Source organism: Balaenoptera acutorostrata, chromosome 3, assembly GCF_949987535.1.
Source record: "Balaenoptera acutorostrata chromosome 3, mBalAcu1.1, whole genome shotgun sequence".
NCBI classification, from domain to species: Eukaryota; Metazoa; Chordata; class Mammalia; order Artiodactyla; family Balaenopteridae; genus Balaenoptera; species Balaenoptera acutorostrata.
Genome location: NC_080066.1, coordinates 68,945,848 through 68,970,014, shown reverse-complemented (window position 1 = coordinate 68,970,014; position 24,167 = coordinate 68,945,848). Strand labels below are relative to the sequence as shown.

The window sequence follows — 24,167 nt, the reverse complement described above, 5'->3', positions numbered from 1 at the left end:
AATCTTCTTCCTCTTCATCAGTGCTCTCTGTAGGGTCCCACGCCTTGGGGTTCCCATTGGGACGGGCGCCAACCATCTGGACTCCCTATCGGGGAAGCTGCCTTCCCTTCAGCCACGCGGCGTGGCGGGTTAAGTGTCTGCTTCCCATCTTGTTCCCTCAATCTGGCCATTAACGTTCCAGCAGTTTTGGTCTGGGCCAGCCTGGCATCCCAGCTGTAGGCCCCGAGCCTGAGCCTCGGGCAGTTGCTCAGTGTCTGTGGCCTTTCTCAGCCTCCCAAGCAGCAGCCAGCCCACAGTCACGGCTACCCCTTCCACCGTCTAGCTTCTTTTTCCCCACAGTAATGGCAGCGACAGCTCTGCGACACCCTCGGGGTGCTCTATGGATTCGCCCGTCTCTTGGCGGCCGCTATTCCTCAAGGACAGACGCCACAGGGCCCCGCACACGAGTGGATGGCCACCCCCGGACGCCTCACAACTTTCCATTTCCCGTTCTTTTTTCCCTGACATCTCGGTGCTCCCGGCAGTTTCCTTGGCTTCTCAGCTGGCTCGCCAATTGTTGGGCTGCACTCCCGCAGGCCTGCATGCCTTGTAGTGGCCCAGCCTTGAGACCAAAGGAACAGCCCAGAGACAGTGACAGAGACATCAGTGATTTGCTGGATAGGGGATCTTACACGTTCGAAGCAACATCCTGGAGCACACCCCGCCGTGGGCAGCACACAGGACTCGGCAGCCGCCTTTGCTGCTCCTGCGGGGGAAGGAGGCTACCAGTTATAGGGGGAATTGACTTCAGGTGGGCTCATCAGTTACCAGGGACTAGTTAAGCCCTACAATTACGAGGATTGGATGGTCATGGGAGTGAAGCAGGGCCTGGTCGAACTGGGGATATACAGAGAGGAAAAGAACAGCCATTTTGAATGACCTGACCATACACGTGACATTTCCTTGAGTTTAAGTCAGTGTGTGCTAGAGTTTGGGGCTGTGTGTCCCCAAAGGCACACCAATTGAGACACCCTGGCCAACTACTTTTTTACGTGTTTTTCGGTGTCTCTAAGGGGTGTTTTTAATGTTGAAAACACCTGCATAGGGTGGTGTTTACCTGAGGGTTCACTATACAAAAATTCTCAAGGTGTATGCTTTACCTTGTTGTGTGTAGGCTACACTTCAACTCAGTCCGCAAAACAGAAACCCCCTCCAATGCCACTTCGGGGCTGACATTTTGTTCACCTGAAGGGCCCTATCAACAGAATTTCTGATTCAGCAGGTGAAAGGGGGAAAGAATATGCATTTTCTTCTGCCACCCAGATGCTGCCAGTCAGGGCCATACTTTGAAAACCATTGGCCTAGAGTTTTCTAGGTGGAGGGAAGCCAGGTTGCAATTAAGAAGTATTTCTAGGACAATATTTTCAGTAAACTGCCCAAAGAGATCTTGGTCTAAGGGACATGACTCTCCAAGGCTCCAATAACTTGCTGTGATTTCTTTTCCATTCTGAATACTCATTTTCATACCTAATTTTTTACTTTTTTTTTTTTTTTTACTGTTTTCTTATCAAGCACCCCCCAAAATTGTATAAGCTTCAGACCCCACATAACCAGGCCTATGCCTGCTCAGAAGATATCCATTAAGTCCTTCTATGGAGAACAGGCCTGGAGCAGGCTTTGGAGTTAACAGTGGCCTTGAGGTAGGGAAGGATTCAAACGAGGTTGCTGGGCAGGTGGGGGCCCTTGTGTGCTGAAAGGCCGCAGCTGGCTTATGAATTAAGAATGTGCAGACTTGTGACCTGCTGAGCCAGGGGGCACAAGCCACCCACGCGGGGGCGGCAGGCATCTCCCTCAGCATCCAGCTCCCACTTTGGGGAAATGAAACCCACGGGGTCCTTTTGACTGAAGGCAGTTTCAATACATCCACACGAAGGAAGCAGAGCCACAAGATTTATTATTTCAGATCCCAGACGCCAGGGGGCGCAATGAGCCAGGGGAAGGACCATCCCCCGTCCCAGGTCCTGAGGGAGAAGAGAGCAGGGTACCAAGCACCTATCATACAGTGGTAGGGGCGGCGGTCACCAGCTTTTGATGGGTTTAAACGCTGAGTGGTTATTTTAAAAGGTGCCTGGGAAAAGCAAAGTGGGAATCCTAAACTCCAGTCTTTATGTCCACACTCCGGGTGTGAGGAGGGTTGCCGTACTGTAACATGCCTCAGCAGCAAGCCTGAAAAACAAAGCTGCTTTCCTCAGAAGGTGTTTTTCTCATCACAACATGGCCTGCAATTATGCGGCTCCTGTTCAGCGTGGCCCTCCCCCGTGTTTTCTAGCAACAGTAGCCCGCAAAGCCCCTGGTGGCTGTGTGGTGAGGCTGAGACCCTCAAAGATCAAGAGCTGAGGACCCGGGGGATTAAACAGCTTGCCCAAGGCTACGTGCCAACCTCCCACAAACCAGGCTCGCCACCTTCCCCCACAGGGCAGCCTCTCTGCTTCAGCCTCTGGAACGGGCTGCAGCACAGCTGGGAGGCTCAGGGGGACATCTTTGAGGGGCAGGTCTGGAGATGCCCTATGCTGGTCCCCACCCCTGTGACACACCCGCCCCAGACTCCTCTGAAGCGAGCTGGGACCTAGAGAAGGCCCTTCTTGCTGGTGACCCCCAACCGCAGGATCCTACTAAGTGGCATGGAGGGCCAGGGGACAGTGGCAGCACCTGCTCTCAGCCACACGGGGCTGAGTGGGCCCTTGGGGTCAGCCCAGGGCTCCTGCCTGGGCCCCAGACCAGCCACTCCCTCCTCCCCTGCTCCAGGGACCGCCCTCCTCCTGCCTCCCAAATTCACTCCCCAAGTAGGAAGCAGCAGCAGCCAGCCAGGCTGGGCTCCACACCGCCTTTAGTCACACTTCTCACCCCTGATGCTGCCAGCAGACGGGGACTGACGGGGGCTGGGGGACCACTGCATGAAGGGTGAAAGAAGGCCCTGAGGCACAGGGCTCCCTGAGAGCACAGGAGAGGAGGCGGGGCCGCGGGAGGCGAGGCAGGCCCCCGAGACCCCTGCGCACACGCACGCCGGCACTGCTGGGAAATGAGGCCGTGGGCCTGCAGCCATGGGAGGAGACCCGGCCCGTGCCTCGGGGGAGGCGGCGGTGGGGGGGGGGCGTCCCATGGGGAACGAGGGCCCCTTTCCTGGGAGCAGGCCTGCTGGCGGCAGGCAGAGACTGAGGCTGAGACAAGGCTGTCTGAAGAGCCTCACGATGTGCCCGCCCCTAGTGAGCGGCTCAGGGAACAGTGCAAGTGCCTGAGAACTCTGCCTTCGGCGGCCACTCAGAAACCTGCAGTCAGCCTCACACGAAGTGGGGCCACGATCCTGGAGCGGGGAGGGAGGGAGAGCTTCTGGCAGAGGGAGATCAGAGACCACTGCCAGACCCTGAGGTCAGGCCGGTGGGTGGTGGGGAGGGCTGGCCTCTGGCTCCCCACGGTCGGGTGGCTCAACACCCCGTGCAGCCTGAGGTTGGGTGAGGATCTGGGGTGCACGTACCCCTCCCGGGGTCAGAGAGGGCAGGGGCGGGGTAGAACCACTCACCCCTCCTAAGGGTGCCCCAAGAGGAGACTGCAACCCGCTCACCAACCCGCTTTGGGACCATGGGCCCAACTCTTGCAAATGAGGCCCAGGGAAGGGTTGTGCTTTGCTCATTAATACACAGCGAGTTCCTGTAACCCATGTAATCTAGCCTCCAGGGTCTGGGCGGGCCTGAGGAGTGAACCAGGTAGTAGGTGAAAGACCAAGTCCCCTCCCAACCTCTGCCCCACCCAGGCCTCTCTGGCAGCTACCAGAAGACAGCCCAGGAAGAAGAGATAGCCCTGAGCAGTGGAAGTGAGAGGGCCCGATTCCATCAGATGCACAGGAAGGCAGGCCCCAGCTCTTGGCCTGGACACACTGCCTCAAACTACATCCCATCCTGAAGAGGCAAACCGAATGGAAACTTGACCAAAACAATTCAGTCTCACAGTGATGCACTCTGCATGTGTGTGCATGTGCACACAAACACACACACACAACTAACCACACGCACGATGCATACTCTCACCCATGCTCTAAGCCATGGGTTGCACACACGTGGGTGGACACACACACACACAACTCCCTATGCTCAGATGCCCCCAATGGCCCATCTCCCACCCGGCAGAGCACCAGTGGCCAGTGCCCTGGACTCAGTGTCGGCTGCTGACGTGGAGGGTGTAGAAGGCCCAGGGTTCAGGGACGTAGATGACGCCGGGGTACTTCTTCCTGAGTACGGGGTCATTCCATAGCCAGGCGACCCAGAGCGCCACGAGCAGGAGGGTGAGGGCAAAGGAGGAGAAGAGGAAGAGGCCGTTGCTGTCCAGGAAGAGGCGCTTGCGCTTCTGGTGCAGGACAAGGGCCAGCATGGCGAAGAAGGTGAAGATGAAGAGGATGAAGATCTGGCCCTCAGTGACCAGGTACCTAAGGAGGCCAGTGGGTGAGGGGAGGTGGGTGCCGTGACAGCAAATCCTGCCCGGCATCCCTCCCTCTACCGAAGTACCAGGCTGCCCACCCAGTCGGTCAGAATAGCGCGTCAAGTGAGGGGCTCAGGCAACCACTTCACTCCGAGCCTTGGCCCATATGCAGCATATTGATTTGGCTTGTAGTTACTATTTTTTAAAACGTTGAGTTTGTTGCCAATATGTAAATAGCAGATTACCTGCCAATGTGGAGTTCTGGTTTCCCTGCTCACGTTAGGCTTGTATTCCCACATGACAATAACTGATGAGGAGAAAGCAGCTGCTGCCTTTAGAGAGAGCATTGTTCTGCAGCTTGCCACAGTCCCCACCACTCCCTACTGCCTCACTTGATGCCTGCTTCATGCATTTCTGTTACCAGCTTGGTTCCTAAAGGCGTCTGAGTTTGGGAATGCAGTTTCAGCTGATGGGAGTTGTCATTACTGTCTCCTTGAAGGCTGGGATAGTCTCATCTCCCAGGGTTCTCTCCAGCTCTTAAGGCAGTACCTAGCATGTGGCCAGGAACTCAGTAACACCGGCTAGAGGGCTTCTGAGAGGTTATCTCGTCCTCTCCCCTGCCTATAGAGAGAACCGCAATGCTGACCCATCCCACTCAAGGAACTACATAGCTCTGCAACTTAGTGGCTGTGTCACCTTGGGGAATTTACATGACATCTTGGAGCCTCTGTTTTCTTGCTCATAAAGGGGGCATAAATGGCCCTATCTCTCAAGAACTACATACTTGGAAAAGCATATTGTTCAATAAACGGCCTCCTGTAGCTATCACTCTGGTAGTGCTATGGGTAAGAACGGGCCGAAGCTCCTTCCCACGTCTCACCTCTTTCCCTCCAGCTGTAGTTACCACCCATTCCTGTTAATCCTGCCCTCAGTGGGTATGCGGATTCGCTCTGGTGGACCCCCACAGCTGGCCAGGGGCAGCCCCTGGAGGTGGGCCGGAGCTGGCCCCAGGAGAGGAGGCCCTTCTCATTTGGCTGGAGGCTTCCCACCAGAGAAGGGCTAGTTGTTTCCAGGACACCCACAATCCCCAGGGGAGCCTTTCTCCAGAGCGGAAGCGACAGAGGAGGGGTAGGAGCCTGGCTGAGGCCTGGATCCTCTGGAATGGGAAGAGAGAGCTGGAGGGAAAAGGAAACCAGGCAGGGAGCCCCTGAGGCCATGGAATCCCCCACATATCTGTCCTTGTCATCTCCATGATGCTTCATAGTTTACAAAGCCCCCTTCTCTCCCCCTGGATTCTCACCATGCCCTAAGAGGGAGACAGGTGGGTATTATCCCCATTTCACAGAGGAGTAAATTGAGGTCGCAAGGCCTTTACAGGGCCTGGTGTCGGAGATGGATTCTATTGGCCCCGAGGCTGCACTGTGAATGTGAAGAGGTCACACTCAGGCCTGGCTTCCTGGTCACACAGCGGCCACCATTAGGCAGTCACAGTCCCCACTGAAAGAGCAGGAAGCAGGGACCTCAACAGGGAGAGTCTCACCTGGGGTCACACAGCAGCCCTGCGGTCAAGAGCACATTTTCACTACCTGGCTCACTAAGGGCCCCCACCCTCCCCGCACCCCAGGTCCAGCGTCCACTCACCAGTAGTACAGGCCACTGGGCACCACCAGGAGCAGGGCTGCCCCTGGCATTGAGTTCTCAGCTTTGGTGGGAGTGAAGCAGCCGCTGAAGTACATGAAGAGGATGAGGAAGAAGGGGATGTACCTGCAGCAGGGAAGCCAGTGCTGAGCCGCCCAGCTGCCCTGCCCACCTGCCCCCACCCAGGGCCTCTTCCCCGCCCGTCCTTGTACTGGTTCCCTGCACCATCCTATGCAGTCTCACTTCATGGCTTACAAAAATGCCTGGTTCGGGTGGTACTCTTCCCTGGCAGCCTTTCCCGAGCAGGGGGCCCAGGAGGGAAGCGGGAAGATGAGGTCTGCTCCCTGAGCACACGCTGATCACAGCCCTGCAGGCTGGGGGGTGAGGGGAGGGGCAGCTCCCTCCCACGCGGCGCTGGCCACCCCACTCACTCCGTTTGTGTGTGTGTGTGTGTGTCTGCCTCGTGTATGCACCCAAATACCAGCAGTCCCAGCCCCTCACTGCCCTGGAAAGGGGTGTACCCAGCAGGGTCGAGGAGGGAGAGGCCCGAGGTCCCAGTTTAAAATAAGGTGGGGGGGACAGCACCTGCCAGGGGCCTCCAAAAAGCTCTGTGAAGCCCCTTCACCCACACTCAGCCCACAGCCTCACCCCCTTTCCACACCCACACCATCTCACCCCAAAGGTACCGCCCTCTCTCCTCTCCACACACAGGCTGCTTTCCCCACGCACCTGTGCCATCACACACACCCCCTTTCTCTTCCCACGCACCATCTTGTCTCCTTCCCCACCTTCCCCTCTTCCCCCCTCATGTGGTCCCCGCGCCCTCCCAGTCCTCTCCTGCTCCTCCGTTTCTCCAGGCCTCTCTTCCTCTCTCCTCCTCCCGTCCCCAGCCTTCCATGGGAAGGGTCTTCTGGCACAGGCCAGGGAGAACTGGCAAGAGGCCTGCCTGTCCAGGAAGCCCCTGACCTTCCAGGCCCCCAAACAGAACCTAGAAACACAGCGTAGGGCAAGTGCGACAAGAGTAAGCCCACCTCGCTCGGGAGTGGGGCCACCCAGGCCCAGGGCTGGCTCTGTCACTAGCTGTCAACCCATGGCCAAACCCCCTCCCACTGGCCCCAGCTTATCCTGTGTAAGGTGTGGGCCTGGAACAGATGACTGCCCCCAGCTGGGGCCCTGCATCTCCTGTGGCTGAGCCCGCATTCGTGAGGTTTCCTCCACTGTGGGTGAAGGGGTGGGAGGCGCCCCCCTGGGAGTTCGGAGAAGCGGGGGCACAGGCAGCATCCCTGCCCCCGCCCCACCCCCGACCTAGTCCAGCCGGACCTACTCATCTTCCTCTCCGCCTCCATGCCCAAGACCGCAGCCCAACACGGCGGGGTCCCCATCCCCATCCCCAGGGTGGGGGAGATGTTTATCGGCGCTGCAGCCTCGGCCCAAGGAGGACAGCCACTCGCTGCCCTCTAGTGGCCGCCGCGGGCACCGCGGGCTGGCGGGAGCGGAAGGCGGCGCGGCGGGAGCCAGAGCTGAGTGACAGCGCCCCTGGCGGGGAAGAGCACGCCGTTCCAGCCGCTGCGCTCGACACCTGCAGACCCCAGGCCCTTGTTCAGTGTCACCAAGGCCGGCGGCAGAGCTGGCTGGGGCCACGGGCCCCATTACTCACCACATGGAGTGGCCCAGGTACTCGTCGTAGTAGTAGAGCAGCTCAAAGGAGTCGATCTGGGGGTGGCAGAGGCGAGGCAGGGGCAGAGGGGGAAGGGCTTTGGGGAGGAGCTTCAGGGAGGATGAGGGACCCACGCAACCCGGCGGACCCCTCCCCCCAATGCCCAGGCCTCCCCCAACTGCCCTCAGTCCCTCCCTACCCGGAGGAGGGGGCCCTGGTGGGAGCCTACGTGCCACTTCCTAGAAACACAGGAGCATCCTAGCTTGGCGGGGCGGCCTGCCCTCATCTAGGGCACCGTGATAGGTCGGGCAGCCTCTTTGGCCCCCAGGACAGACCGCAGTGCCAGGGTGGAGGCTCACCAGCGTCTCCGGCTTGAGATTCTTGATGATGGGGTTCTCACGGACCGACAGGTGGTTCTGGTAGCCGCTGAAGATCAGGCGGTGGTTTACAGAGTCACCCACCAGGTGGATGCTGGCGCCCATGATGAAGGTGATGATGCTGACATAGATCATGGAGCGCGGCAGGGTGCGTGGGGACCGCTCGATGAGCTGAGGTCAGAGGGAGGACCGACAGCATGACCCCGCCTCCACCATGACAGGAGACACCCTCTGCTTCCCTCCCTCACACCCAGAGTGGGATGGATACCACCAGCTGGAATGTCACTCTCAAATTGGTGGGTCGCTTTAGTGGGGCCAGTCCAGCCTCCAGAGTCTCACAAGATCCCTGTGAACCCAGCAGGGGCCAGGGATCAGCACCCTCTTGTGCTGGAGGGGAAACACACTCAGCAGGGCCAGCTCTGCCCAAGGTCACACACACCCACGAGCTGTGCTGGAGGTGACACAGGCATCCAGGCTCCAGGCCCCGCCCTCCCACCACCCCCAGTTCTGCTCCTGGGTCACTGGGCTGGCCTGTTGAGGAGACCCTCCCATTTCTGAGCAAATGAGCAATCCAAGCAAACAAAAATGAAAATGACAGGGATGCGGCAGGTGCTTCTGAAACTAAATTCTTTTACTAAAGACTCTCTGAATTCTGAGATTACACCTTCCCTATTTTTTAGAGATCTGAATTGTCTCTCTAAAAACAAAATGATGGGGACAGTAAATAGCGATAGTTTTAAGAGCCCTTATGTGGCAAAATGCAAAGCCAGCATTGCCGAGAGCTACCTTGGAGATAGCCATCACCCAGATATCTATCTCCCGCAGCTATCTAGGAGATAGCTCTGTGTTCCCAGTGGTATCTCAAAGTCAGGGATCTCCAGGCCAGAGGAGAGAGTTCACCCTCCTTTGCTGCCCTTCCTGCCACCTGGCCCCCACCTGCCTTCCCAACTGGTCCCTGACCTCACCCTGGGCGATCCAGCCACTCCTTCCACCTCAGCCTCCCCAGATGTATTATGGTCCTCCAGCACGGCCTTGTCTTCAGGTGCTCCTGCCTGAAGGTCTCTCCCAGTTCATCCCCAAGCACATTAGGCGGAGGCCCAAATCAAACGCCCCTCCTTGGGGAGGCCTTCTCCATCCCTCCCGGCCAGAGGCAGTCCCGCCTCTCCTGGGGCTTGACATGTCCCTCGATCACAGCCTTCGTCCCCCAGAGTCAGGCAGGGGACAGCCTGATTCAGGGCACTCCCGGGGCTCGGCACCAGCTCCCTGCCGGGTGGAGGAAGAAATGAGGGTGGGAAGGGAGGGCAGGGAGCCTTGGACTGTACCTTGAGCAGGAGAAAGGGCGTGATGATGTTGTAGGCCATGTGGAAGTAGTCCCCCACGCTGGGCTTGTTGAGCGGAAACCACTCGAGAGGAAACACCAGCTGGGGAGCAAGGGGAGGAATGGTTTTTACTAGGCACAGCCCCGTGAGGCCCTCAGAACCTCTTCTGCACACACTTCATTCTTTCTGTGATCTCTTGGGATCCTCTCAGCAGCACTGAAGTGAAGGTGTTTTCAGACAGACAAACTGAGTCCCAGAGAAGATAAGCACACAGTAGACACAAATCCAGGGCCTCACCGTGTGTCCCTCTCCCTGTGGGTACTAAATAAAGGTCCCTGGGTACCGGCCTGAGAGTTGGAGGCTCCTTTGGGACTCAGTTGTGCACCAACTTTCTGGGTGACCCTGGGCAAATTCTTCCCCTCTTCAGGCCTCAGTTCCCCCATCTGTAACACGAAATGTGGCCCAGGTGATCTACATGGACCCTTAAGGATCTGGCACTCCAGGTCCTAGGATGATGACAAGATCTCCTGGCCACCCAGGTATGGGAAAACACTCTGTCCACTGAGCAGAGGGACCACTTCCAAATCAGGTCGAAACTACAGCTTATGAAACAAAGGAGAAAATAAGTGAGTTCTACAAAGTAGATTCAGTTCTTCCTTTTCTACCTTCCCTGAGAGAGGCAGGCAGGCCAGGGCCATTCCTCTGTCTAGAATGCCCTTGTTCCTCCTACTGCTCTACCCAGTGAGACCCAGCCTTGTCGGTGTCAGTGGGAAAACCCCTATTCGGGGTCCAAACACTTCACAACCTCCGCCCTGCCACACCGTACGCCCACTATCTGTTGATTGAGAACACGTGTAATGACCATAAATTTCGATCAAAAATTCACCCTGCAGAAATAAAACTCTCAGGATACAAGAATCTCAATCTCTTTCTCTTTCTTATTTGCTGTGTGCATGTATCTCTGTATCTTTATCTATAGCAAGATATATATGTTGGCTGAAACAGTCTTTGTGATAGCAAAATACCAGAAATAGGCTGACTACTTGAATACACTACAGTACATCTTTTCTATAGAAGGTTAAGTAGCCATTAACAGAAATGACCCCTCATATGTACTGACATGGAGAGATATCCATGATATATTCTAAAGTAAAACAAACAAGTTGTAAAATAAAGTATAAAGTAAAATCTCATTTTGGTTAGAGAAAAAAAAAAGGATGTATACATATGTTTGCATGAGTAGAGAAAGGAGTGGAAGGATGAGCCTCAAACTGTCAGGGGTGGAACTGGAAAGGGAGAGTCTCACACTTCTTTTTACCCCTGGGTATGAAGTGACTTGTTATAACTATGACATATTACTTTTATAACCTGTAAAAGGTTTTATTTTGTAGTTATTACAAATTTGGGACTATCATGGGTACATGTGAAAAGCTCCAGTGTATACACGAGTTTTTCAAATGTATACTCCTGATGAGCCCACGTAAGGTTATACTGGCCACAGCAACTCTGAGCAGGATGGGGGAAGTGATTTGCCCTGCAGGAGACCCCTATTAGACCTGATAAGGCTGAGTCCTAGTGAATGAGGAGAGCCATGAGCCTGCCCCTGGCCTCACCTCCCCTCTCCCTGTAACACCAGTTTGATGGGCAGCTCCTTTGTCCCCCAGTATGTGGAACCTTCATGCTGCATGGGGGCTCAGAGCAGCTAGTCCGACCAGTCTTCTTACAGATGACAGAACCAAAGCCCAGATGACACTGACTTGCCCAAAGTCACTTATAAAACTGACTGGGTGCCCTGACTCCTGGCTCAGTCCCTTTACTTTCACTTACATTTAAAAAACATGTAAACCTATGGCAAGCCTGCAGAAAGAAGAATCAGCAGCCACCATACCTCCTCCCCGACACCATTGCCAGGAAGCTTTTCTTCATCCCCTTCAAGTCTTTGACCCCATGTATACAAGACTGTTAGGGCCGTTACTGATTGGCAGGCAGTCAATATGCATGCCACTTAGGCATGTTTTTTCTCCTTAAACATTCCAGGTTGCTCTAGAGTATTCATAATTCTTGTTTAATGCCCAGGTAGCATCCTCTAGACTGCGTACAGCAAAGCTGATTTACTCAGTCCCTATTGCTGGACACTCAAGTCCCTTCCAAGTTTTGGCTATTATAAGCAACACTGCAATGAACACCTTTGGTACAGAGGCTGTCTTCTTGCTGATTACATCTTCAGGGCAGATTCTTGGAAGGGGTCGTACTGAGTCAGGAGGGATGGACATATTAGGGTTCTGGATAAAATCATGATGGAAGGGGGTGATCTGGGGCCAGAGTGCCTGGGGGCAGGTGCTGGCTCCTCCACTTGCTGGTTGGGTGATCTTGAGCCAGTTATTTACCCTCTCTATCCTTGAGTCTTCTCATCTATAAAATTGAGATTAATGATAGCATTGATGGGAGAACTAAATAAGTTTAAACACATAAAGAGCTTAGAACAGAGTAAGCGCTCAATGTATGTTTACCGCTATTTCTAGCTTACTGTTATTATTCATTCAGTACAAGTATACTGAGCACATATCTTGCTAGGCACTATTCTAGGTACTAGTTATCGCCTTGACAAACTGCTTTCCCAAAGGGCTTTGCTAATTTGCATTAGAACTAGCATGTATGAGGTGTCAGTTTCAGTGTTGGATATTGTTATTTTTTACCACCCACATGCAAAAATTAACACCTTAGTTCTTGGTGGGAACTCACTCAATTTTTTTCACCTTCTGTTACCTGTCTATCTATCTATCTATCTATCTATCTTATTCGTGACAAGTGAGGGGATTTGGGGCTCTTCCAGTATTAATCTCCGTAGAGGCCATCACTGTACACTGATGCATGAAATCGCCTTGGAGGGAAGGGGACAGTTTCACCAGATGACACTAAAAATTACCCAAGGCTCAAGTCATACATGATATGCAAATTCAGCCTATACTCTTCACCTCCAGAAAAACAATACTATCCCAAGGCTGTGGGGAAAGCTGGTGGGATCCTTTCTCATACCCCACCGTCTGAATTGGTGCTTTGGTTAAACCTGGGTGCGAGATATGGGGGGGGGCGCAGTATGACTAGTCAGGCCCCCCCAGATCCCCCACTCGCTGGCAGCTGCCGCACTGGTCACAGTCGTAGAACTAAAGGACATGAAAGCCTCCAGACCTATTCTCACAGTGTACTGGTAGAGGCAATGACTTGTCTGAGGTCACTCTGACAATTCAAGTAACCCTGTCTCCTCACTGCTGGTCAGGGCTCTGTCCAGAGCTTCACACTCACCATGGCAATGGGGCGGCCAAAGTCTAGAACCCAGTTCTGCAGGGTGAAGTAGAACCAGAGATCAAGGTGGAAGGGAGCCGTGCTGGCAGCCTCATCAGCCTTGACGGAGCTGTGCCTGGGGAAGGGGCAGACAAAAGGGGTCAGCTCTTCTCTCCTCCCATGCGAAGCTTCCCCACGAAGATGAGCCACAGAGATTTGGGAGCAGGAGGAAGCACACATGATTAAGTTCTAGGAAAAGGTTTTGCTGGAAATACTGTGGTCCATGGGAAGGTATCCTGGGAGTGGACTCCATCTACCCTGACCTTTGCTTCTCTATGATTCAGGCAGGAAAATGCCCAAAGGGTATAGTAACTGTTGGGTTTTCTTACCTATAGAATGACGGGGAAATCAGATGGGGCAAAGGATGCGAATGTGGCTGAAAAGCATGAAACATGGTGATGGATGATGATAGCTAACCTTTGTTGAACACTTTCTATATTCCAGGCACTACTATAGCTGTTTGCATGTACCATCTCATTTAACTCTCTTAATTCTCACAGAAACCATCTGAGGTTAGAATATTACCCCCATTACACAAGTGAAAAAACTGAGGCCCAAGATGTTAAGCAACTTGCCCAAAGTTACATAGCTAAATATCTCAACCTAAATGATTAGGTTCCAGAGCTTATATTTTTAAGCTCTAACCCATCATTGTATCCACAGTGATTGGTCCACGGGATGGGCACGTGACCTGAGCTGGATCAATTAGAGCCCTCTGGTGAGATGTGCCTTACAGACTATAGACTGGGATGAACAGGGGATCTCCCTTTCCCTTGGTTTCTGAACCATGAGGAGGTAGGAACGGGGCTGCAGGTGTCCTTCTTCTCACCAATCCACAGTGAAACCTAAGAAGGAAGGCAGCAGGGACAAGGTGATGTGAGAGACGTGGCAAGAAGAGGAGAACCATCTGACAACACACCTTTGGATGCCTGTCTCTCCTGCAAAGCAGTCAGCCATCTGCTCTTCACAAACGAGCTGAAGCTAAAGGGCCAGTGCATGCGTCACCTCCTCCAAGAAGGCTTCCCTGATGAAGCTTTTCCCAAAGCCCACTACAGGCAGTGCATCATCCCTAACTCCCACTCAGGCCATGACATCACTGGGCTGGAGTTTTGCTCGTATCTAGACCCTCAAGAAGAAGGGTGATTTTAAGGTTCTCTCAACTCACCAACCTCCCCATCAGAGTACAAATCCTCTTTATAGTGTCCCTGCCACTACTTGCATACCTCCAGTGACAAGCAGCCCACTCCTCCTAAGATGACTGAGGTGTAAGTTGTACTGCCCAACTAGTGCCAAGACCAGGAGCTGTGTGATGTTGAGTCCATATTCTCCAGAGTTTTCAGCTCAGTACCTGATTTATGCTCAGTGATTACTGGCTGATATAAAACAATCTCAGTTACCAGTTACTCATTTGTTTTAGTGGCAAACAATAGCTTAGAGGCACCATGAAGATTTTCCTCTGTCAACACTGCTATTGCTTCCATAACTCTGGGATCCTTTTTAGCCAATTCCAAGTATGGTCCATACTGGGCTGCTAGAGCAACCCAGACACAGAGAGGCAAGCTCTTGGGGGATCTCATCATCCTCTGGCGGCAAGCAAGGCGGGTGGAGTGGGCCTTTCCTAGGTCAACTAAGTCTTCCTGTCCCCTCTACCCAGTGCCCACCACTTACTGAGTGCCGACTGTGTGCTGTGCTAGGAGCTTCACCAGCACCGTCTCATCTAATCCCCACAGCCATACCAGGAGGCTGTTACCCTCCCATTTTACAGATAAGGATACTGAGGCTTAACCAAGGTTACCCCCGCTAGTAAGAAGCTGCATCAACTATTCCTTTTGTCAGCCTCCCTACTCCCTCTTTCTTCTGGTGAGAGATGATGTATCCTGAGCCACAGGGAGGGCCAGTGACCCAGGCCGGCGCAGTGGGACTTTTCTAACTAGAGTTGAAAAGAGCATCTTCCTTTCGGGTGCTGGACGCTAAAGATGAGAGCACGGGGCTGCCTGTGGCCAAGGTTCCAGCCTCAAGGGACAGCCAGGTGAGAATGAAGTAGCCCTGCAGAAAGGAGCAGGGAAAAAGAGGAGAAGAAGGCCTGAGAGGGTTCACATTCCCAGTTCCAGGCGTCCCCAAGGCAATGGTTTGGCCACAAGAGCCAATACATTCCCTTTTGCTAAGGGTGCTGTAGTTCACACTGGCTTTCTGACACTCGCAATCCAGGAGTCCTGAAAGGCAGAGAATTCAAACCTGGGTCTACATGGATTCAAGACCTGTGCTCTAAGTATCTTGCTATTTTGTTGGTGATTATTATAAGCTTTGTGGCATATCAGGAGATCAAGATAGAGAGGGATTGGCGTAGCCTGAAGCAGTATGCAAAACCTGCAGGAAGAAAGGGAGCCTGGAAGCATGGTTGGGTGGATTCAAGTAGGCAGAAAAGCAGCAGGAGAGCAGGATCAAAGGCCTGGAGGTGGAAGTGAGAAAGGTGCTGCAGGGAGCTCAGATGCCTGGCTTACTGGTGGAAGGAAGAGGAGGGGCTGCTGGGCCTTCGGACCGAGGCAGATATTCAGTCACTGTCTGAGGCAAGTGACTGGTATAGAGGGCCCACCATGCCCCTTCCCCTTTGTGACCATCAGGGCAAGGCCTCAAAAAGCAGATGGTGGCAACCTCTGGGCCTGAAGAACTTTGATGGGGAAGGAGAATAACAGTCCTCAGTGTTTTATTCTGGAAACCTTCAAACTGGGCAAAGAGCAGGATGTTTGGTACAGGAAATAAAGGCGTTTTGAAAGCCTGGGAAGCACTTAAGTGTGGGTCTCTGGAAGCTGTGGATACCAAGCACACACTAGGGGCTCAGTGACTATTTCCTCTTCCACCTCAGGAGGCACTCAGTCAATGGGGATCCCTGTCATGAGTCCAGCCTGGCTGAGCAGAGCAGGAAGAAGAAGGGCAGGTGCAGGGCAGACACCTAACTTGGGAATCAAGATTGGTGAGCATCTGACTGGTTTTCTCCTGCTGAGAACAACAGTGAAAGCACAATGGCAGGTAACCCAAGACAAGGATGGCCTTTAATCTCCTCCACAGCTTTACAAGTCTACCATCTGGGAAAACTGATACCACGACAGTTGGGGAGCGCATACCATACAGCAGTGGTCCCCAACCTTTCTGGCACCAGGGACCAGTTTTGTGGAAGACAATTTTTCCATGGATGGGGTGCGGTGGGGGGGGGGGGGCGGAGATGGGGGATGGCTCAGGCAGTAATGCGAGCAATGGGGGGGATGGTTCAGGTGGTGATGGGGAGTGGCAGATGAAGGTTCGCTCACTTGCTCACCTCCTGCTGTGCAGCCCGGTTCCTAACAGGCCGTGGACTGGTACCGGGGATTGGGGACCCCTGCCATAAAGCACATAACATATAGATGAAATATTCAAAGCGGTCAGCAGTCTCAGCCATGGTGGAGTCAAGCAGGGACCTATGAATGGGGACTATAGAGGGACTGATTTTGGTTCTATGTACACAATGGTGAAATACTTGACATGATGACAAGTTTGAACAAAAAATGAGAAAATGAAGGCAAAAAAATAAGAGAAAAAAAGGAAAGGCAATTAGAAACTCCAGGAAAAACAAAAGCAATATAAGAAAGCAAATATAACTGTTAAACTTACTGGACTCTGTAGGGAACAATATTTACATGGCTTAACTAATAAAAACATTGTATACTGATTTTCAAAGTTCAGAATCAATCCACAAACAAAACATGGAAGGCAATTATGGTTAAAAAACAGCAAGTAAAAACTACTGTTAACCTTGACAACTTGAAAGTAAAACTATAGATAACAGGAGTTGGGGAAAGGGTAAAGAATGCTAAAGATTAGGGTAGGAGACTAATATTCTTTTAAAAAGGAGTCAAGAGATACTGCCCTTATTGTAAATCAACTATACTTCAATAAATAAATAAATAAGTAAACTTTGGGGAAAAAAAGATATTACTTTACAGTTGACCGAAAAAGAAATAATGGTATATACATATTCCTTAAGGCTACAAAGGTAACAAAGAGCAAAACTAAAAATGGTGATACAAAACCATCTTGTGAAGATAGGAGAGGCATAAGTGAACCAAATCATAACAGGAAATTAGTAGGTAAACATTAGCTTAGAGGCTAATAGCAACTGATAAACCAAGAAATAGCAGTGGAGCATAGCTTTTGAGTGTGGACTTTGGAGACTGCCTGGGTTCATATCCCAGCTCTACCACTAACCAAATCTTGAGCAAGTTACCTCCTGGGCCTCAATGTTCTCATCTATAAAATGGGGGATAATAGTAGATCTTACATCAAGAGTTGTGGCTGAATAAATTATGCAAAAACTTTTTTTTTTTAATGCAAAAACTTAAGAGCAGGGCTTGGCCCACAGAAAGTGGTATGTACGTAGTATTTGTTATTATTATTTAGAAATATGAATTTAATTCTGGTAGAAACAGTTAAAAGAAGCTAACATGGTTGTCTCTGGTACTAGGGAGAGGTGGAAAAAGGGCCACTGCTTTTTACTCTAAGCCTGTCTGTGCAATTTTATTTAATCATGGGCATGTATTACTTTGATTACAATACAAAAAACTGTCAACAGAGCAGGTGGAAGCTGGAATAGGGTACCCTGAAAGGTAGTGAGCACCTTGTCATTAGAGGTATGTAAGCAAAGCATGAATGTAGCAGAGGAAATCCAAGCATCCTAGGAGTTAGACAGGATGATTCTGCCTACTGTCTTATGCAGCAATGATATTGAGAACCGGCCTACAGGCACCCAATGAGGGGCGGCAGAGACACCCTGGAAGAGAGCCAGCCTCTCATGCCATCCCCACGAGCAACCTGGATGGTGGGGAGCTCATGTAGGAGTAAAGAGGAATAGCCAGAGTGGAGTAGTAAGAAAAGAAAACAGAAATCAGAAACCCTGAGTTTAGGCCCTGGTTCTTGCCGGCAAATGATGTAAACCTCCTTAGACCTCAGTTTCCACACACACAAAATACAAAAAGACTGAGTAAGATGCTGCATGTGGAAACCCCGCATGTGAGATAAAGTGGTGACCATATCTGCTACTCACATGCTGTTCTAATTGGACTACCACAGTTCAAGGCAGTCAAAGACTCCCAACTTATAGGTGATCTGGAACAGAGATGTCCTTAGTAGCATGAAAAAGAGCTACTCTCACCCAAGTCTCTCAGACTTCTTCCCTCGTCCCAAATCATACCACAAACTTCCTAAAACTGAGCACACTAGTGCTCAAAAACCTTCCATGGCTCCCCCGTGCCCTACAGAACAAAAGCTGCATCCTTAACCTGCCATTTAGGGCAGGAACTAGGGTGAGGCAAGTGAGGCACACAGGGCCCAACATTTAAGTAGGCATAGGGGAGCCATGGAAGGTTTTTGAACACTAGTGCCCCGAGAGCATCTCCTTAATTTTCGCACTCAAGGCTCTCACTCTGGTCCCAGCTCTGCTGCCATTCAAGGCCCTTCACAATCAGTCTGCATCCTCCTGCCACCGTACACAAAGAAAGCTCCAACACCACTCCTTGCCTTTCCCAAGCTTTCCCCTGGCTGGAACAGCTTTTCTTCCCGTCACCTACTGAGTTCTTTGAGATGCAGCTCAAGCTCCACTTCCTCCAGGCAGCCCTCCAAGACGACCTCTCAGCCCCTGGACTGTTCCTCCCAGGCCCGCCCTACCGGACTGTGGGACCCTCTCAGCTTCACCTTACCCACCGCTTTAGTGCCTGGCACAGCGCTGGACACAACAGAGATGCTTAATGAATGCCTGCTCCATGCAATGAATGTCTATAATTTGTAAAATGGTATGAAAGTCGAGTGGAGGGTAACATTAAAAGGTGGCTTCTGTACCTTTTCCTCTGTCCCAAGCACCTGGTCTCAGCTATATAAACCAATAACTTCCCCTTACTGAGAGAAGGGAACAGCAACCGTGTGGGAAAAGCCCTTCCTAATTCTTTCTCTGGAGGGGAGCTTCCACATTTCGCTGTCTCTTCCATTTACATTCCCACATTCTTTGGTTCCTCGGGCCAAGGAGTGAGCCTCCTGTTAACATCAGAACCCAAGTCAAGTTTAAAGGCACCCCCAGAACTCGGGTTGGCGCCCGGGGCTTGCAGGCGCGTTGGGGGCCCTAGTGAGCAGAAATGTCCTCCGGGCCCGCCGCCGCCGTCCCCACCCCGAGTTTCCTGGACCCCAGCTGAGCGACTGTCCTAGAGCCGGCCGGGCCGCTGGGCCGTTGAACCCCGCCGCTGAGCCTCCCTGGGCACGGGGCTCCTCCAGGAAGAGAAAGGAGCGCGGAGGCAGGGCTCAGGCGAGTGGGCGAGAAGCAGCTGCAGGGATAGCGCGGGGACAACCCACCCGAGCTCCGTGGCCCCGGTCCCACGCCCTCCCCGTCACGTGGCGGGGCTGCGGTTCCGCTCCGCCCGCCGGCGCGCGCCCACCTGGCCTGCAGGAAGGAGGCGCCCGGCTGCGCGCCCGGGCCACCCGCCGCTCCCGGGTGTTGCCGCCTTCGCGCCGCCGCCTCCATGGCTGCCACGCCGGCCGGGCCCTCTGCCCCGCTGCCCGGAGCTGGAGACAGGCTCGGCTGGCCTGACTGCCGGGAAAGCAAATACCCAAAGCGGCTGCAGACCAGCGGCAGAGGGCTCGACCCCAGAGGCGCGGGCCGGAGGAGGGGCCGGCGGGGGCGGGACAAGAGACGCGCCGCGGGAGCGCGGGAGCGCGGGAGGCGGGGCCGGCTCCGCGCGGGGAAGGAGGGGCCTGATGACTGTGGCGTCCCAGGCAGTGGGTGGGGACGGAGGCTGGAGGGCACAAAGTGTAGCCTAATGGGGCTGGGATCTGCTGGGGTCCCCTGCGTGGCCGGGGGCGGGAAGCTTTGCCTAGGCTGTCCGAGACCCGGATATTAGTCTAGGGTGGGCTAGGGACGTGGGGAAAGATTAATTCGACCCAAATGCTCCCCTGGGGAGGAGACGAGACTGGATTTCCCTTGTCCCTGGGGACGGGAAGGCTTGGGGGGACGGGTTCAATGTCCTTCCCCACTGTGCTATGCACTTTCCTCCCTCAGATGGAAGATAGCACTCCTTAAAATGTCCACTCTATGGCCCTTGACGCTGGGAATCAAAAATCGGTGGGATAGGAGGGTAGGACGCAAAGAAGAGCGAATTCTTCCCAGGTTGGGGAGGAGGGTGATGCAGATTCCAGTTCCGGCTTTGTCACTCTCTTGGACTCTGTGGCTTTGTAAAAGTTACTTCCCTTCTCTTCCATTCAAACATGTATTAACTCCTGAGCAGAGCCCCATCCCATACGAGAATGGATGAGCCCTACCCTAGTAGGCTTACATGGAGTGTTAGGGGTGCGGATTGGTAAGTGGTGTGCTGGGGAAAGTACTGAGTATTGTGAGGGTGGAGACTTGGAGGGGGTGGGGTCAGACAAGGCTTCTGGAGGAGGCCTTAGGGAACTGAACTCCGTTTGCAAATGTGGAGCAAAGCCAATTTACTGACAATGAGTTGTGGTTGTCGGCTGAAAAAAAAATGCACAACCTAAAAGTTGAGAATTATGTTTTATTCGGGGACATTACTGAGAACTGTAGGCCAGATAGCTCAGATAGCTCTGAGGAACTGTTCCAAAGAGGTAAGGGAGGAGCCAGGATACACAGGAGTTTTTGTTGAAAAAAAAATGTAGTCGAACATCAAAAGATTACCGCTAATCACAGAAAACAGACATCTCAAGTTAATGATTTTAGTGTATGGGAAGATGCAAGAGTCTGGGCTTACTGACCTTTGATCTGCATCTTAACTATCTAGGGCCAGAATCCTGTTTTTCTCCATCCTGAATTCCCCTCGGGGTGCGCCATGGTGGTCAGCTGCAGTGGCTGATGGCTTGATGGTGGACAATGTTATTTTTTTTTTGTCCACTTGGTAAAGGAAAGTACAGCGTTTATTGCAGGGTGCCAAGCAAGGGAGTGGGAGACAAACCTCAGATCCACTCCAACTTAGTCTTTGAGTTAGGGTTTTTTTTTTAAGGGGAAGAACAAAAATGCTGGGATTAATCATCGTCTTGTGACATTTGTTAATTGTTGTTTCAGGAGTCCGGATATCTTTGGTTATGATTCTCCAACCAGATGGTCCATGGCTGGGGGGTCTGTTAGCTCATCTTGCCCTGGAGAAACAACCTGGGTTTGTATGTTAATGATGATATCTATAATAGCAATTTTAGTACATTAATGATGTTAACAACAACAGTTTTAGTCATCTGACTCTGGCTGATTAGTGTTCAGTTAGCACAGGATTGAGGTCAGAGGGGACAAGAAAGGGAATAAAGTTTTGGATAGAGAGATTAATCATGAACTCAGTTTAGGGGGACTTGGCTTCAGATGGACATCCTAGCTGTGACTTTGGACTTCTGAGCTGACAATGAAGTCTGAGCAGAAGTCCACCAAACACATGAGGAGTGGGGAAGAGTGTTCCAGTCAGAGGGGACAGCCAGCCAGGGGGCTTGGCATCCAGAGAGACCCTGATGTTTGGAGGAACAGAAAGAAGTTCAGTGAGAGCAGCAGAGGGCAGGGAGGAAGAGCAACAGGAGTTGACCTGGGGAAGGAACCAGCGCAAAGGAGGAGAGCCTTTATCCAGAGAACAATGGGAAGCAGTTCAAGGCTGTTGGGCAGGGGAGTGGCACCAACGTATTTGCATTTTAGACCCTTCCCTCCACAGCATGGGGGGTCAGGGAGGTGGATGAGAGGAGGCAGGACTAGAGACTGGGGCCCAGTTCTTCTCGTGAGGGTCCTGGACTGGGTACAGTGACAGTGGAAAGGAGAGAATTGATGACATCAAGAGTTGTGTGGGAGGTACCAAGGCTGTGACTTGGATGTCAGGGGTGAGGAGAGAAGAGTTCAGGCAGTGGCCAGTTTCTGCAGCTGGGTGGATGGTGGAGGTACCCCTTGGGAAGTGGGTTGGAGCAGGTTTAGGCTAAATGAGAATTCATCCTTGGACACATTAAGCTTGAGGTGGGTCAGGAAGGCTGATGGACCCATGGATCTGAAACTTAGGCCAGACTTGGGAGTTGGGCAGACAGACTTGTGAGTCACAGGAATATAGATGACAATTAGAACTTTAGAGGCTACCTGGGGAGACAGCTTCCCTGTGAGAAAGGAGAACAATGGGCAAAGCCTGAGAACAAACAACACAGTCCTACTGTATAGCACAGAGAACTATATTAACCATAATGGAAAAGAATATAAAATATAAAAGAATAAGCATCCTGTAATAAACCATAATGGAAAAGAATATATATATATATATATATATACCTATATATATATATATCTGAATCACTTTGCTGTACACCAGAAACTAACACAACATTGTAAATCATCTATACTTCAATTAAAAAAAAAAAAAAAGCTGGAGAACAATCTGCGAGGCAGACTGCCTGGATTTCAATCCTGATACCGTTGCTAACTAGCTGTGACACTTGGGTAAATTGCTCAACCCCTCTCAGCCTCAGTTTACTCATCTGTAACAAGGAGAAGCTTGTTGCATCTACTGCATTGGGATTGTGATGATTCAGTGAAATAATGCACGTGAAGTGCTTAGCACAGAGCCTGGCACTGGTGGGTTTGTTATTTACAACAGTCTGTCCTTGGACCTGAGGTTTCCCTCCATGATGTGAGGGGTTTGAGCTATGCCTACTTCCATTCTATTTTCTTTCCTGTCTTTTCTCTTGAGAGACTTTTATTGGGTTTATTCCTTCTCCTTTTGATCAGAGCCCGCATGTCCCATCTTGACTGTGGCTGGTGCCTGCATCAGGACCATTTTCCATCAGTCCCATCCTGGGCTCCAGCAGCCCACAGGTCACACCCCCAACGCCCACCCCAGCCCCACTAAAGGGCACGTATGCTTTATAGCTTGCTTTCTCTCATTTGTTCCTCACCATGTCATAAGCAAGCAGGGGATGTCCCTGTTTTGCATCAGGGAAAGCCAATGTCCTGAGCTGAAGTAGTGTACCCAAGGTCAGCCAAAGACAACGCTCAGACTGGATCCCAGATTTAATTTTGGTGAGTCTGATCTTCCATCTACAGATTGATCTATGCATACACCAGAGAAGAAGGATTGAGGCTTCCCACTCTGACCCTAATCTCTCATTCTCTGCTGGCTTTGCAAGCCTGCTGGGCTCCAAAGGTAGGGGTATGCAGTGCCCGTGATGTAATCATCGATTTAATAATACCCAGGAGTGGGCTTCCAGCCATTAGAGGATGAGGCTGTGCAGAGGGGCTCACTTAATCCTCCAATCCCTTAAATACCATCAAATCTGCCTCCTGTCTGGAGCCGACAGCTGCTCCTGAGTACAGGGGAATCCAGGCTGGCAGGGAGGCTGGGACTTTCGGAATGAACAAGATGAAAACTCCCCCAGCCTGGTGGGATTATCAGCGCCCCCTCTTTCCTGTCCCATCAGGACTCTTTAAAAATACCATCTGTGTTAGGTCTCAAATTGCATGGAAATTGAGGGGAGCAGGGCCAGGGGTGGGGGATAGGGCAAAGTTGGCACCAACCCTTGGGCACTGAGGGATACACATTTCCAGGAATCTTGCTTCCAACTCTCTGGGGACATGGTTCCTGCCCACCAGAAAGGCAAATGGTCTCAGCTGCAATTTCAGTGAACAGCGTCAAGGAACTTTGCAGCTGGGAAGGTCCTTTGGGATTACACAGACCAGTGGTTTCAACTTTTATTTTAGCAGAAGTTCTCACTCTTTTCCAACTAGAACTGTATGAGCTCCTTTTTAATGCCCGCCTAAGATCCTCTCAGCTACACCTGTCTTCCAAGTCTTGCCACTTGTTTCACTCCAGCACAAGCCAATCGCACCCCCCGATCCCCCAAATTTCTGGCCTGAGAGTGCAGGAGTGTCAGACACTCCATGGGGTGAACCTTTGACCAGTAAGAGACAGGGGTTGGCAGATAAATTCCTTTCTCTTCCTCTTTCTGGGTGGACTGTCCTAAGCTTCATACAGCCTCATTAAAGAAGGTCCCACAAGATTTAGCAACAGGGGAGGTGTATAGCAGCCAGCTCAGCAAAGTCCTCTGTGCCCTCTCCCTCCTTTTCTCTCCCTCAACCTGCTTTTTCCCACCTCAGCTGCCCCAGCATCGCACTCCATCATAAAGTGTTAGCACATACACTCCTGCCTCAAAATCTGCTTCTTCGGAAACCTGGGATAAGATAACATCTGAGAAGGAGGCTCAGTGTATAAAACAGATACAAGCGGGGCTACTCTGAGTGAAGAGGAACAGGGGCCCAGGTGCCATCTCTCTTTCCCCCCTACCATTTCCAAGGCGATGACCAAGGCCTCCTTACAAGGCTCCCAAAAGCCTTTGATCTCATTCAAT

The 24,167-nt window shown here is 52.2% G+C and overlaps 1 protein-coding gene across 2 annotated transcripts; it reads right to left on the bottom strand.

Annotated features, from left to right (window-relative positions):
• Positions 1-1,912: 1,912 nt before the first annotated feature.
• On the bottom strand, positions 1,913-19,467 carry CLN6 (CLN6 transmembrane ER protein). 2 transcript variants are annotated; one of them, XM_057543339.1, is made up of 7 exons: positions 19,235-19,467; positions 12,744-12,858; positions 9,444-9,542; positions 8,104-8,292; positions 7,745-7,800; positions 6,091-6,213; positions 1,913-4,456 (listed from the first exon to the last, which is right to left on the bottom strand). In XM_057543339.1, the coding sequence occupies exons 1-7, from the start codon at positions 19,318-19,320 to the stop codon at positions 4,186-4,188; spliced, it is 939 nt and encodes a 312-aa protein (XP_057399322.1). In that variant the 5' UTR covers positions 19,321-19,467; the 3' UTR covers positions 1,913-4,185. The 2 variants fall into 2 exon arrangements, with proteins under 2 accessions (XP_057399322.1, XP_057399323.1); XM_057543340.1 differs by having other exon boundaries at positions 6,091-6,174.
• Between the last annotated feature and the right edge of the window lie 4,700 nt (positions 19,468-24,167).